At 39.9% G+C, this 15026-nt stretch overlaps 5 protein-coding genes across 5 annotated transcripts; all 5 read left to right on the forward strand.

Moving 5' to 3' along the window:
• Positions 1 to 2148: 2148 nt before the first annotated feature.
• Positions 2149 to 4431, forward strand: HG535_0H01010 (uncharacterized protein; the record flags this gene model as incomplete). The annotated part of the gene is made up of 1 exon (XM_037290605.1): positions 2149 to 4431. The coding sequence occupies one exon, from the start codon at positions 2149 to 2151 to the stop codon at positions 4429 to 4431; it is 2283 nt and encodes a 760-aa protein (XP_037146500.1).
• Positions 4432 to 4851: 420 nt separating this feature from the next.
• On the forward strand, positions 4852 to 8307 carry SAP185 (Sap185p; the record flags this gene model as incomplete). The annotated part of the gene is made up of 1 exon (XM_037290606.1): positions 4852 to 8307. The coding sequence occupies one exon, from the start codon at positions 4852 to 4854 to the stop codon at positions 8305 to 8307; it is 3456 nt and encodes a 1151-aa protein (XP_037146501.1).
• Positions 8308 to 8847: 540 nt separating this feature from the next.
• Positions 8848 to 9501, forward strand: PHS1 (enoyl-CoA hydratase PHS1; the record flags this gene model as incomplete). Its single annotated transcript, XM_037290607.1, has 1 exon — positions 8848 to 9501. The coding sequence occupies one exon, from the start codon at positions 8848 to 8850 to the stop codon at positions 9499 to 9501; it is 654 nt and encodes a 217-aa protein (XP_037146502.1).
• Positions 9502 to 9853: 352 nt separating this feature from the next.
• MRPL49 (mitochondrial 54S ribosomal protein bL21m) lies at positions 9854 to 10360 on the forward strand (the record flags this gene model as incomplete). The annotated part of the gene is made up of 1 exon (XM_037290608.1): positions 9854 to 10360. One exon carries the CDS (start codon positions 9854 to 9856, stop codon positions 10358 to 10360), a length of 507 nt encoding a protein of 168 aa, XP_037146503.1.
• A 264-nt stretch (positions 10361 to 10624) lies between these two features.
• BCK1 (mitogen-activated protein kinase kinase kinase BCK1) lies at positions 10625 to 14998 on the forward strand (the record flags this gene model as incomplete). The annotated part of the gene is made up of 1 exon (XM_037290609.1): positions 10625 to 14998. The coding sequence occupies one exon, from the start codon at positions 10625 to 10627 to the stop codon at positions 14996 to 14998; it is 4374 nt and encodes a 1457-aa protein (XP_037146504.1).
• Positions 14999 to 15026: the final 28 nt, after the last annotated feature.

Below are 15026 nucleotides of genomic sequence, written 5' to 3' on the forward strand. Positions count from 1 at the left end.
CCCCTGTTAGACAAGAGTTCGCGTATATCCACAATCGTCAGTTAGAGGTAGGGAGGGGCAAGTCAAATTATCTACTTCAGATATCTTTTTAACCGATGTCTTGATACCGTCCGTGCTAGAAAGCTAAAAATTATGTTTCCAATACCAAGGTAACTTCCTTTTTACCACAGTTTTATCCACACGTGATGAAAATTACTAAGCATACATATGCTATTATCATATGTTCCTCAAAGAGCAACCATGCAATGGATTCTGATCAGAGAATGTCCCAGAAGCACTCTGCGAGAAGTGGTAACTCGATGTTTCGTTGCTAGCGAAGTCCTGTGGTGTTATCGCAACTCGTTCATTAGGAAAGTGCAATGGGAATAATCAACAAGTATCCTCGTCACAAATACTCAGGTTCCAAACGAGACTACTCACACAATTGAGAGAGGTAAGATTAGTGAGGACATTAGTTTGGTTGTTTAAACAAAACGATTAATGCAATATGAGGTGGACTATCTGCGGATGGGTTTTGCAGTTGCCTTGCCAAACACAACGACCAAAAACCGTTATTTGTTGCATACTGAACGCTTTTCCATTGTCTGCGGGGTTGTTCCGGAGGCATCTTAACACTTGCAGCTCGATAGAGGAGCCCTGTCGGTTGGCAATTTATCCTGTTGTTCACGATATCACAAAAGACCTTGCGACGTAACTTTTAGTAAGATCCGTTATTGTAATTTTCCCTTTCTGTACTTTGATGACTTCAGCAATGGTTCTGTCGTTTTGAAGTTCATTCTAGCATTTTAAGGGCCCATCTCTTTTGTGTGCCAACTCTTGCGCAGTAGTTCTCTTCTGTCATCTTTCAATCAACTAACAGTCACACATGCCATACATAGGCCGTGCACCTCCAGTGATCAAGTCACAAAAATCTGACAAACTCTTGATAGTGGGTTAGCGGATGTGAATTCAAAACGTATCTCACTCAACTTTGATTGCAGCGCATTTGGGAGCAACAGATTCTTGCAAGTCTTTTCTTGAATAGCTAAGAAGCCTATTTATCATTGAACAATAAAGCTTTTCGTTGGAGTTCGACATTGATCGTTAAATCACAATATGAATCCCCTTTGTTGCAGCTGCCGATCGTCTGTAAACTGTTCAATCTTGATAACCTCTGATTCAAGTAAAAACAGTGAGAACGCCCCGTCCTGGGCGGCTAAAAAATAACACGATCTGCACTAAATCTATCACTTTCAGCAGAAAGCAGCCATATTGCAATATGAAGAAGTTCTTTAGAGTTCCCAATCGTCCCAAAAAGCTTGCTTTGTTGATCAGAACTTGAGAAATGTCGTTATCCAGATGATTCCAACTTGTTTCTAGCTCATTTCGTACCAACCTACTACTTATGTATGCAACAAACTAGAGCTGGGCTAGAATCCCAAAGGGCGGGGACTAAGAGACAAACTAGGAGCTTTAATGCCACAGGAATAACATATAAAATGTTTGTGAGGAACTGTGGGAATGATTGTCTAATACAAACACTTTGGGTATAGGGAGTAGCGAGAATAAGGATATCTCCTATTCGTGGAAAGGTCTTCCAACAAGAAAAAGAGGTAATCTTGTCTACAGGCTACTCCTATAAAAGAAACGGATAGATGGTGTTACCAATGTAGTTGCTAATAAATTCACATGAAGAAAAAAATTCAAGTGACAGCAAGTGTTCGACTCTTCGTAGTACTATGGCAAAACAACCAATGGTTAAAGAAGCTCATGGTATGAACTACTTTTATCGACTGCAGATAAAGGTCATAGAAACGACTCTGGCTTCAAGAGCTAACCAGTTTTGAGGTTCGATATTTTATAGGGGCCAAAATGCACAAATGAACACAATGCCCAAGGGGTGCTATAAATCTTTAGAGGAATCAAGCTGCCTCCTAACTCTTTCGATTTCTAGAGAGTTAGGCTTCATCTTAAGTCGATATGCGTTTTAATATAGTTGTATTTGCCTGGTTCACTTTGATTTTTCTTCATCATTTTTCTGTTTTCGCTTTTTTTGTTTTTTTCCCTTAAAACGATTTGAATAATGGCTGAGACCCAAAGAGAGATTAGGTATTGAATGACTTCGACAGGGTCCATTCAAGCCTTGCTGCATCGAGGTAGCACCTAGGTATGAACTTCTTGTGGAAGGCAAAGACAACAGCAGTCTCTGAGTCAGGCTCGTTAAGCCACAGACACAATGCGTCAGGGTTTTTCTCTGAAGACGATATACTGAAGTCCCAGCAAACTTCTAAACCAAAAAATGGGCCCTATAATTTGAAGGAGTTTCCACGGATATTAGAGAAAAATTTTGGAGAATGCTTGGGAAATAGGACAAAGATATTAAGCTCATGGGCTTCTGATGAAAAACTAGGCCTTGGCCCACCAGACATGATCCATTTCACTTTGTTTGATAAGTTTCATCAAGAAGAGATTGGCGAGTATTTTTATATTACCGGGGTCGACCTCTCAAGTGAGTCTATGCCAATTGCATTATTAAATATGCTCAAAGTACACATGGAACCATCACAAAGATCGACAGATGGAAAAATTGCAACTTACTGCTGCCTCAATATCTTTAGACAGCTGGACATACGAATTCGTTTCGAATCTGATAAAAATTATCAAGTCAGCGCCTTAGATTGTCGCCCTGGAAAAAGTAAGGTGCAATTAAGTAATGAGATTTGGGAGGAGACCTTTGTAAGTTCCTGTTTGAGAAGCTTAATATTTAATATTGATCCAGTCAGAAAACTAGCCGGCCTTGTTGAGTATCCATTGGCAATCTCCAACGGTGAAATCAGCAATTGTAAAAGGATGATAAGAGCGTTGTGTAAATTTGTTCCTCGAGTATTGGAATGTGGATGGGACTCTTCCAGAAGCGTCCAAGCGACGCTTATACATAACTACTTGACCGAAGCACTTTTAATATTTCTCTCCATAGCGCCTGGTCTAGTAGATTATGCAATCAGTACACTCAGAGGTTTTGCCGAAGAAGATCCTGATCATGGTTTATATTATAGTATTGTTATGATAGCTATAATGGATCAAGAAGCGGAAAAAGACGTCGAAATGATTGGGTTAATAAATAATTTATTGGATCCATTGATGTCCAGGTTGGATGAGGCACGTCCCAGAGACCCTGACTCCTTGCAGCTTGTAAATTGCATTTCGGATCTGCTGAATTTACAAGCAAAATTCCTAATAAGAAACGAGGATTATGATCTAGCATTATCAGTCGCCAAAATGTCCACCGAATTAGCATCTGATTCTTTTGATTCATGGTTCTTTTTGGCTAAATGTTATATGCAATTGGGCTACTACGATAATGCACTAATATCAATTAATTGCATGCCCCATTTACCAGATTGGGATAAGTGCACACAGGCTGCAGTTCAATGCACATCACTTTTTGACTATTATAAAAGACCTCTAGGAGATGCGGTGCCAAGATGTGGCCTAACATCTATTGAGCTTAACAATTTAAATAGTTCCATGAAAAATTTGAAAGATCATGAGCTCAAACAGCTTATCTATGGGAGAATTGTAATGCCTGTTGAAACCAAAAGAGGCTGTATTAAAGAAATTTGGGAGAACGCATGTGCCTCACTAGGACCAATCTACGGCCCTCATTCTAAAAACTTAGTTAACTTTGTTTCCCCACAGGAGGTTCAATCAATGACAGATTTGAAGCTCCTAGCAAGGAATACAATATCCAAACAAATAAACTGGTTTCATGAGCGTGTCTATGAACTTCTCGTACAGATAACCTCAACAATCGGGTGGAATGGGTTATTGCACCTTAGATCCAAAATCTTCATTATGGAAAAAGAATATATTGGTGATTCTCAGTTAGATATTCGGGCTAATGAAAGGATGCCAAGAGGCCTAAAGGAAAAGCGACTTTGTGAACGATGGCTCGATCAGTTATTTTTGGATCTATATGAGGATCTGCGCATCAGTTCATCTTCCCAGGAGCACAGGGGCGTCAAGTATAATGGACTTGAATGGGAGCTTTTAGGACTGATTTTATTAAGAACATGGAAGTGGCAGGACGCAGTAGCGTGCCTCAGAACAAGTATTATGGCCAGATTCGATATAGTCAGTTGCAAAAAATTGCTGGAACTTTTTATGAGAGCTGACTCTCATCACACCAATGTGCTGGATATAGATGTAGTACTTGAGCTTCTAGTGCAAAAGATCTCATACGAGGCCAGGTTTTATGACGGATTTCAGGTCGCGAATTTACAAGTACTTTACAAGATAAGCCAATCCTTAGATATAGAAGTTATACGTAACCGTGTCACAGCGCTTCCCTTTGCTGAGAGAGGCATAGTGGTCATGGTTGAAACTTTCCTCGAATGGATCAAAGAAATGACCGTTCAAAAATCAAGTACCGCTGTCCCAGCAAGTATGTAGTATATAACCCTGTCATTATAACATGATATGCAATTAATTTTGTTACCCGACATGTTGAAAATTTTTTTACCCTCTGCACTACGCTCTACGCAGGGTAAGCAAGGGAAGCAGAAATAGCATCGACTAAAATAGAGAAGAAAGTACGGTCGAAGCGTATGAATGCAGATACACTCTAATGTAGGTAGGGAACGTTTGGAGGCCCAATTTGCATTTTTGAGACAGAAGGTAGCTGGGAATAGGAGTTTGTATTCCACGTAAGAGCTGTCGTCAAGAGAACAGAAAATTAGTTTTCTGAAAAGTAAAGCAAAGCAAAGTCTCATTCTGGTTTATTTCTGGGAGAAAAAACAACGGTATTGTGCGTCTACTTCGTGAGAGGAAGTTGATAGTAATAAATCAACTGATATCAGAGAAGAAATCTCAATGTCCGGTTCATTTTGGAAATTTGGACAAGATTATACCACGGAGTCTCCCATCACAAAAATTCTGAATAGTGCCTTTATCAAAATCGGTGAAAATGAAAACTCAGATAGCAATTACGAGGGAAAGGATGGAGCGTATGATGATCTTGGGGAACATGATGCATCAGGGTCAAATGATCGTGAGATCAAAAGTCAAAACCATGCGGATATGAGTAAAACTGACAGATATATCGATGACGATAACGATGACGATGACGATGAGGAATCCAAAAATGCGAGTACGGTAGATAATGATGATACAGAAGGTGATAGCGATAATAGCAAAATGAGCAAAAGCTCAGTGGATGATACCTTACCAACCAACGAAGCCGATTTTGTACATTATAGGCCAAATCTGGACGTCTTGGATGATTTGTTAGATGATGAAGAACTTTACACGGAGTTAATGTGCTCTAATTTCAAATTGTTGATATTTTTAAAATACCCTGAAGTCCTGTCTAGACTTATAGATTATGTGACGAATGAGAATGTCCTTGAGGAGAGTATTGACGGACCTGTACTTCCGGAGGAGATAAATGACGATGCTGAAGTAGAAGACGAAATCAATCCGCGATATGAGAAGTTACAAGAAGAGTTGAAGGGTGAGGATGTTCAACATGAACCAAGAGGCCAGGACAATCAATACGATCAAGAGCAAGAAGAAGTCGCTAGGAGTGATAATACCCAGGAAGACGAAGAGTTGAAGAGTGAAGGTATTCAAGAAGAAAATAATGAGGACGACATATCAGAGATTTCTGAAGAAACTAGTATTACGCTGCCACCGGAGTCTGAAGAACAAGTTGAGTCAAGAAGGGCCTGTATGGCAGCTGAAATACTCTCCGCAGATGTTTGGCCTATATCTTCCGCTATTATGGATAATGAGGAACTTATTTCCAAATTATGGTGCATAATGGATCATACATCGCCCTTATCCATCGTCGCATCAACGTATTTCATGAAGATCAATGAACGTCTATTGGATATGGACATCTCAGGAATGATGGAGTTCATACTGCAACAAATGAACGTTGTAGACAGGTTTTTGAATCATATCGACAACCCCCCTTTAATGGACTTTTTACTCAAGGTTATCTCTACAGATAAACCTGATACTCCAACAGGTATCATTGAAGTTTTGAAGTCTCAAGATCTGATTCCAAAACTTTTAGATCATCTAAACCCCGAATACGACACTGCTACTCAATCCGCTGCGGGTGATTTTTTAAAGGCATTTGTAACCATAAGTGCCAATTCGAACAATGAACTTGCTTCTGGAATTGGTCCAAACGAACTAACAAGGCAGCTAGTTTCTCCAAAAATGATGGAGAAGCTCATCAAGATCATGCTCAAAGGTGGTACTTCTTTGAGCAATGGTGTCGGGATAATTATAGAGTTGATTAGAAAAAATAATTCAGATTATGATTTTGTGCATGTAATGTACACCACTTTAGAGACTCATCCTCCCAATGATAGAGATCCCATTTATTTGGGTCATCTTGTTAAGCTCTTTGCAAAGTATATGCCTCTTTTCAACGGAATTCTGGTAAAAACAAAACTGTCACCTTTAGAGACGCCATTTGGTAGTATTGAACCGCTGGGATTCGAACGATTCAAAATTTGTGAACTGGTGGCCGAGCTTCTGCATTGCTCAAATATGACGTTAATCAACGAAAAGATTGGGGAAAAGGTTGTCCATGAACGTGATGTAGTAAGAGAAAAGATCATTGCAATGGAAATGCAAGCTAGAAAAGGACACACTGGCTATTCTAATACTGTGTCGACCGAAGATGAAGAGCCTGAGGAATTTCAGAAGCAAGACAAGACACAAGAAGAAGGTGAGGAGGTGTTCAAAAAGTTGGGTGATCTGGACTTATCGAACAATCGCGCGGAAGAAGAGGAAGAAGAAAGTAATAATGATGAAGCGAGTAGCGGAGATAATGACACTGGTATACGTTCTGAAGACTCGTCTGATTCGGAACCTACCGAAAAATCTCTGCGCAACAACGCGGTAGTTGGTGATCAATTAAAGATAGCATTGCATGATACACAGATTATTTCAACTATTCTACGCATGTTTTTTCGCTTTGCATGGAACAACTTTTTGCATAATGTTGTGTTCGATATTGTTCAACAAATATTCAATGGCCCTGCGAAGACGGGGTATAATAGATTTTTGTTGGCAGATTTATTAATCGATGCCAATATAACTAAAATGATCATGGACGGTGATAAAAAGTGCGCGGATTACGAAAAGGAGACTGGCTTAAGATTAGGCTATATGGGGCATTTGACTTTGATAGCTGAGGAGGTTGCTAAATTTTCCGCTTATGTCGAGGAAATGAAAATAACTTTTAGTGATAGCGGAATATGGGAGAGTTTGAACGAGCCCATATGGAAGAAGTATACAGAGACATCTTTAGCTGAAACAAGGGAAAAATACAACACTGTATTGGGAGATTTTGGGGACGAAGAGAACGACATAAACCCGGATGATATGATCAATGAAAATGACTGTGATGAGAACGATATCGATCAAGATTACGTAACTCATGAGGGCAAATTGAATGGCCCTAATTCTTATCGCGATTTTCTAGAGTCAGCACATGACGACAATGGTGACGACGATGACAAGAGCAGCAACTTGGAGAAATCAAGATATTATGAGTATACTAATGGCGATGGAACAAAAACGCGATTACAATTAGATCCTTCCATTGATTATGATTTGCCGAAGGATAAGATACACGAGGAGCCTGTCAACGATGAGGATGACACGGAGGAAGATAATAGGTTTAGCAACTATATGTCACATCAACTGGGGAGAAGTTTCGCAGGTAGCTCTAATTATGGAAATGAAGAATTTGATAATGATCAGCATGATGATCAGCATGATGATCAGGATGATGTAGAATCCCCCGGAAGTGGGCATGATGAGTCTTGGATGATGGGATCAGGTGCTTTTCCAATTACCGGTACTCCTAGGAGGTCACAACCGTCAAACCCTGAAATATATGACAAGAATGTGTTCCAGCACCAATTCGAACTTATAGGTGCGGGCGAAGAAGATGACTATATGGATCCGAATGATGACGGCCAGTCATATGCTAAACCAAATCACCCCTTATATAACAACACAATCACCCCTACAGCCTCACATAGACCCAATGATCTTTTTTACAAGAAAGCTTCAGCTAATGATAATGAAGACGACATAAGCGACGACAGTGACGCTGAATTGGAGGACGAAATGGAACTCGTTGAAAAACAGAATGACGTAACTGCATCAAAAGAGGATAATGATAATGGTTATTCTCTTTGTAGATCTACAAGCAAAGATAATCTCGTTTGGGATGAAAACGAGCAGGATAGATTAATGGAAATGATTAATTATAACAGACAGCAAAATGCAAATAAATAAAATGGTACCTTTTATCACCTGCATAGTTCGATTATATGTTCAGTGCAGTTGATGTATAATTTTTGTGTAATATAAATTCAAAAACTGCGACTTCCAAGCAATGTGAGTTGTACACCTTTTAACACTCTGGTCGAAGAACATAGCCAATCCAGCTACAGTCTTCCGTTCCTTTTTATCATCTTTTGAATCGTCCTTACAAACTTGAAAAGACGACGCTCTTTGTGTGGCGGACGCTAGCTGCAAGAATCATTAAAGCGTTTATCATATCGTAACTTTGAGATGATATTTGGAAGAGACCCTACAGATATCTTGGAACAGGTAATTACGTAGCAACAACTGGTGCAATCACATCAACAATAATTCTTTAATTGCACTGGTTGTACTTGATATCAACATCATCTCCCTCGTTAAGTCATGTGACTACAACCCATCGGCTTTCAGCTTCCTACATCAACGTTCTTCATACGAGCTTCCTCATACATAGAACACCACCGTTGGAAGGAAGTGGAAATTGTCCCTAAGTTCAGTATATTGTTACTCATGTCCAAGCAGATTGTTTCTCCATTTTCATATCTTCCCCTGTACAATCTACTCTCCGCATTTGGTTGGGCATACATATTGTATGCTGTGATTTCGATTTACCCCAAGATTGGTCAACCAGTCTTTTTCGAGCAAACTAAACAGGCAGTTATCATCATTCAATCATGCGCAGCCATTGAAATATTCAACTCTGCTCTTGGGATTGTCCGGTCACCTTTGACAACCACGGTGGCTCAGGTTACGTCAAGGTTGGTAGTGGTGTTGGGTATTTTTTCCCTATTGCCAGAGACTCCTGCTGCTCGGTCCTATGCCTACATATCACTACTCCTAGCATGGTCCATTACCGAAGTGATTAGATATCTCTTTTACTTTTACTCCCTATCTGCCAAGGAAGGACCCTCCAAACTTCTCGTCCTATTGCGGTACAACTTATTCTGGTTGCTGTACCCGATTGGTGTTGGAAGTGAATTATACATTATTTTCAGTGCATTGCCAATAGCAGCATCCAAATATTCTGAACAGTACCGGTATTTTTTAATTGTCTGCATGTTCCTATACATTCCGGGATTTCCAACATTATTTCTGCATATGGTCACACAGAGAGCCAAAGTTATGAAAAATCTGAGAGCTGGACCTGCGCAAAAGAAGGACTAAATAAAAGCGCTTGTCTCAAGCTTGCATTCACAGCTTTATTTCTATTTTTTTCCGGTTGCGAAAGTAAACTCTATACGGTAAAAAAGCTTGGTATTTTGACTTCTGTTCTGCAGAGTCAACCTTGCAATATACATATCCAAACGAACAGCATGGTAAGCAATTCTATTTCACTAATGGCATCTTGTGTATGGTATTTAGATCTATCACTTAATAGTCACTTATGAACTGTCGTACGATATGACTGACGTAAAATACTTACTGTTATTCATTTAGATATGAAAAAAAAGTAGAAAGTGAACGATATGTGGCTATAGTGCTAAGGGTAGTTGTGGATATTCTATTACCAACCACTATGCTTCCTATTAGATTCTACTTCCCGATGATCAAAAGACCGCTAGCTTTTCCAGCTTTCAAATCGCTTGCTAAAGAGCGTCTGAGGGTAAGGACATTCTGTAGCACGAGCACCTTTTTGCAAAACGCTGCTGCTTCTGAAGGGAAAAAGCTAGATACGACCCCACTGAAGCTGTCAAATGAACTCTATGCTATTTTAAGAGTACATAACCGTCCATATCTACTCACATTGGGTGATAAGCTTGTCTTACCATTCAAGCTGAAGCAGGCGGAGGTAGGTGATGTCTTGGACTTCAACGATGTCACTACCGTTGGATCTCGGAACTACAAGCTCGTTGATGATCCAATTGATCCTTCACTTTTCAGCCTGAAGGCAGTTGTGCTCGAAAAAACCAAGAGAGCATTTCAAGTACGGGAAGTTACAAAGAGGAGAAATAGGAAAGTGCGCCATGCAAAGAGTAAAGGTGATCTGACAGTTTTAAGAATATCAGAGCTAAAGCTTAATTAGTATTACCTGCCACTTACCCATATGTATATCTGCGACTATATGTAAACATCCATTCTGTACATAAAGAACTAATAGAGCAGTCGACTCTGACTGTTCCGTTCTCATTTTCTTTCTATCAGTCTTTGTTTTTTGATGCGAGTAAAATCACTGTAACAAGAATGCTAAATAAATAATGAGGCATTTGAATCAAGACAAATAAGAGAAAGGGACTGCAATCAAGGTGAACTGAAGTCGTGTACAATATAAGCGGTCGCTCCAAGCCGAATGCCTTTCTTAAGGAAGATCACTGGAAATGGTCATTCGCATTCACGATCAGGATCTGGGTCATCAATAAAAACTTGGTCTCAAGAATCTAGCTCATCGAATCCACACAGACACGCGGCACGCCTCCCCTCCAAATCATCAATCTCAAAGAAAACTCTTTCCCCGGAATGCAGAAATTCGGTAGCAAGTGGCGATTCTCATCATAGTTCCAGCAGTGAAAGCTTATCAAATAAAGAAAAACCAGCTGCTGTTGAAGAATCCATATTTGGGTTCGAGGATCATGGATCTTCGTCAGGACGCACACAAAATGGAAGCCATTATTTTGGCAGCGAATCTGCAAGTTTTGTTGCATCTCCGGATACAAGAAAATCATCTGGCGGGAGTTTGAACAGTTTGTCCTTCGATAAATTGATTTTATCATGGGACCCAACAGATCCTGACGAATGGACTATGAAGAGAGTTGCTTCTTGGCTGAAATTCCATGAGTTCCCTGAATCTTGGATTTCCTTTTTTCGAAAGCATCAGGTATCCGGTCATAAGTTCATCAGGCTATTAGCATATGACAATTTTGCTGTGTATGAGAAATACTTAGCATTGTCAAAGAATGCCTCATACACACGCTTTCAATATTTGTTGAAGCAAACTATGAAAAAAAATGTATCCAATAATCATTTGCGTCAAAAAAGCTTAGACAAGATTAAAGACTCAAAAAGCTCCAATGAATCTATCAGGTCAAAACATGGCAAGAACTTATCCCAGAATGACATTCATTCTTATAGATCAGCATCTGAGTCAGCTTTGACAACTATTACCAAGACGAACGTAACGAAACCTGAAGAAAATATATCAACTGTAGCTGTACGAACTCATCAAAAGACAAGAAGTGCGGGTGCACTCTATAGAAGGAGTCTGATTTCGTTGAGGGGATCCTCTTCAGGTAGTCCCGAGGTGATGAAGCAACCGGCAAATATCAAATTGAATATTCCTCCGAGGCCGCCATCAATAATCGAGAACTCTGGGGACACGTCTAAATCTGCATCACCGCCGGTGTCGCCCTCATATCCAAGTATATTCCGAAAACATCAAAAGAGTAGCTCATCTGAGTCTTCCTTACTCAATACCCTTTTTGGCTCTAATAATAGCTCTACTAATCATGATGAGCAACTTATTCGGTCATATTCGAATATATCTAATATGTCAAACGAAAATACCACTAAAACAAAAAATCATGCATTTGAAGCATCTTCTTCTTCTCCATTAAAGCAGTCTCCTGTAGTTCATGATGAAAAAAATTCCCTGTGGGAAAAGTTGAAGAGGAGGAGTCAAATGCCGGGCTCTGCAATCACTGCCCAACCGTCACCATTGGCATCACCTTTTGTTGTACCTCCTACTCTGCCAGTACCAGTGTCCTCACCTACAGCCTCCTCAGATCTAACTTCCGACAAGAGTGCAGGCACCTTGACACCAGCGGATGCTGATCCGTCGACTGCGATGCCAACTCCTTCACGGCAGGCGAATCAATCGACAATGAATTTCAAAAAGCCCAATAATGGTGTGCATTCTGCAAATGATAAAAAAGAATTTTACGAAAAGAGTTTTCTTCTGGATGATAAGTACTATCCTTTGAGGTCTAAAGATACTGGAAATGACAGATACGTCTTGATTACAAAAGATAATAGGTCGTTCATTCCAATGAATATTGGAATGATAACAAGTCTAGATGAATTTAAGGATTCTGTTACTCTCATTTTGGGAATTGCTCATAAGGATATTACTATACATTTGACAGACTTTGGTTGCGAAATAGGCTCTGCTTTGTGTGATAGCATTTTGGAAAGATTAAGGTCTAGCCTGTTTTTGAACACGGCAGGAAAAATATTCATAAAAGATCAAACAAAAATGAATCTGAAATCAAAGCCCACATCCTTAAGTGCAGACCACCACCTCAGGTCTGTTCAAAGTAAGAACTCGGTTAGATCTGTAAGCAACAGTGTTGCTAACTCAAATGATGAAATTTCAATAGTAACATCATCCTCAGATTTAACATCATTTGACGATCTCAACTCTGGGCAGACCAGAAGATACCCACAAACTCCCAACCATTACTATGAAAATGCAGGAAACAACAATAATGGCGAAGAGCTCAACTACTGGAATGTTAAAGACCATATACTAGAAGGTCGCGTGTCCCCAAAAGTGGCTAAGTACCTAAATCAAGGTACATCTGCCAACTCAGAGCTTTCAACAGAAGTCGGCCGGAAGGGAACGTTCCAAATCTTAAGAAAAGATGATGCGAACGAAATTGATTTTAATAAACGGCGGGAGTCTCCCTACACTCAAACGGAATTGGCTCCCAAGCGGGAAGCTCCTAAGCCTCCAACAACATCATCGCCTCAAAGATCTTTGTCAATTTCAAGTCAGGTTTCTGCACCATATCTCCGGACAAACAATTCCAAATTGTATAGACGGAGAAACTCGAAGCCTGTTGCTCCTATGTTGATGGGCTCTCCTATTGAATCATTGAGTCCATCTTCAGAAACTGTGATCACCTCTTATACTCCAGGTTCGAGCCATGTTTTGGTACCGCAACCCTATAAGGGTGCCAGCGAGAATCCGCGAAAGCTGAAATCAGACGAAGAACTTCAAACGAATCCAGTATCGGCTTTCATTAACAAAAAAAGGACGAATAGGTCTGATTCTACCACTTCTTCAAATTCAAATTTTCATATGCCACCTACATTGCTCAAAAGAGGCAGTTCTAAAAGAATTGTATCATCCGCTTCAGCTGCCGACATTTTTGAAGAAAATGACATAACATTTGCCGATGCTCCCGAACTCTCCGAGTCAGACTCGGAATCTAACAGAAGCTCGTCATCTGATGATATCATATGGTCCAAGCCGCAGGAAACTTCGACTGAAGAAGACAAAAAACTGTCAAAGATTCCTAGCCAAGAAACAACCAACTCGGAGATTTCCTCCGCTATAAAAAGTCACAAGTTGGAACGGAAGATGACTCTTAGACCATCGCCAGAGGTTGTCTATCAAAATCTTGAGAAGTTTTTTCCCCGTGCCAATTTAGACAAGCCTGTGCTGGAGGGAACAACACCTCCTGCCTCTCCTAAGTCTTCCGACAACATGAAAATGTCCAAGGTTATTGATGAAAAACTTACACAACAACACAATAATCATAAGAGTGCAACAATTAATAGTGACACTATTTCAGCAAAGAATGAGAAGACTGAGGTCTCACATGTTTCAAAAGAGCGATTGCCAAAAAGAGCAAAAACAATTAGAACTATCGCACATGAGGCTAGTGAAGCACGTAAACAATCAATGAAGCTTAGAAGACAGAATACAAAAATGTGGGGTACAAAAACTGTTGAAGTCACGGATAAGAGACTTGTTTCAATCAACAAATCAAAGAATTCCAAGGGTGAATATAGAGAGTTTGCTTGGATGAAGGGAGAAATGATTGGAAAGGGCTCGTTTGGTGCCGTTTATTTATGTCTTAATGTCACTACGGGTGAAATGATGGCGGTAAAACAAGTTGAAGTACCAAAATATGGCTCTCAAAGCGAAGCCATTGTTCAAACTGTTGAGGCTTTAAGATCTGAGGTTTCGACATTAAAAAACTTGGATCATTTGAATATTGTGCAGTATTTGGGATTTGAAGTAAAAGAAAACATCTATAGTTTGTTTCTTGAATATGTCGCTGGCGGCTCAGTTGGATCACTGATTAGAATGTATGGGAGATTTGATGAAGTAATGATAAAGCATTTGACCACCCAAGTTTTGAGAGGTTTATCCTATTTACATTCCCGCGGAATTTTGCATCGTGACATGAAAGCAGATAACTTACTATTAGATCAAGACGGTGTTTGTAAGATAAGTGATTTTGGTATCTCGAGGAAGTCTCAGGATATTTACTCGAACTATGATATGACAATGAGAGGTACGGTATTCTGGATGGCTCCTGAAATGGTTGATACTACTCAAGGTTACAGTGCAAAAGTTGATATCTGGTCTCTAGGTTGTATTGTTTTGGAGATGTTTGCGGGCAAAAGACCATGGTCAAATTTTGAAGTAGTAGCTGCCATGTTCAAGATTGGTAAATCGAAATCAGCACCTCCTATACCCGAAGATACTCTACCACTTATTTCAAAATCTGGAAGGGAATTCTTGGACGACTGCTTCAAGATCGACCCTGAAAAACGGCCAACTGCAGATAAGCTTCTTTCCCACCCATTCATTCAATGTAACAAATTATTTGATTTCAAGGCCACAAACCTTGCTAGTCTGATCAAGTCTAATGATAAACTGAACTCTACGAGGCTGCGAGTCGGCTCGCATGATAATATGCTCAATAAATCTTAACGCAACTTATGTAATGAATCTAGAACAA

The sequence above is a fragment of the Zygotorulaspora mrakii genome, chromosome 8 (genome assembly GCF_013402915.1).
Source record: "Zygotorulaspora mrakii chromosome 8, complete sequence".
NCBI lineage: Eukaryota > Fungi > Ascomycota > Saccharomycetes > Saccharomycetales > Saccharomycetaceae > Zygotorulaspora > Zygotorulaspora mrakii.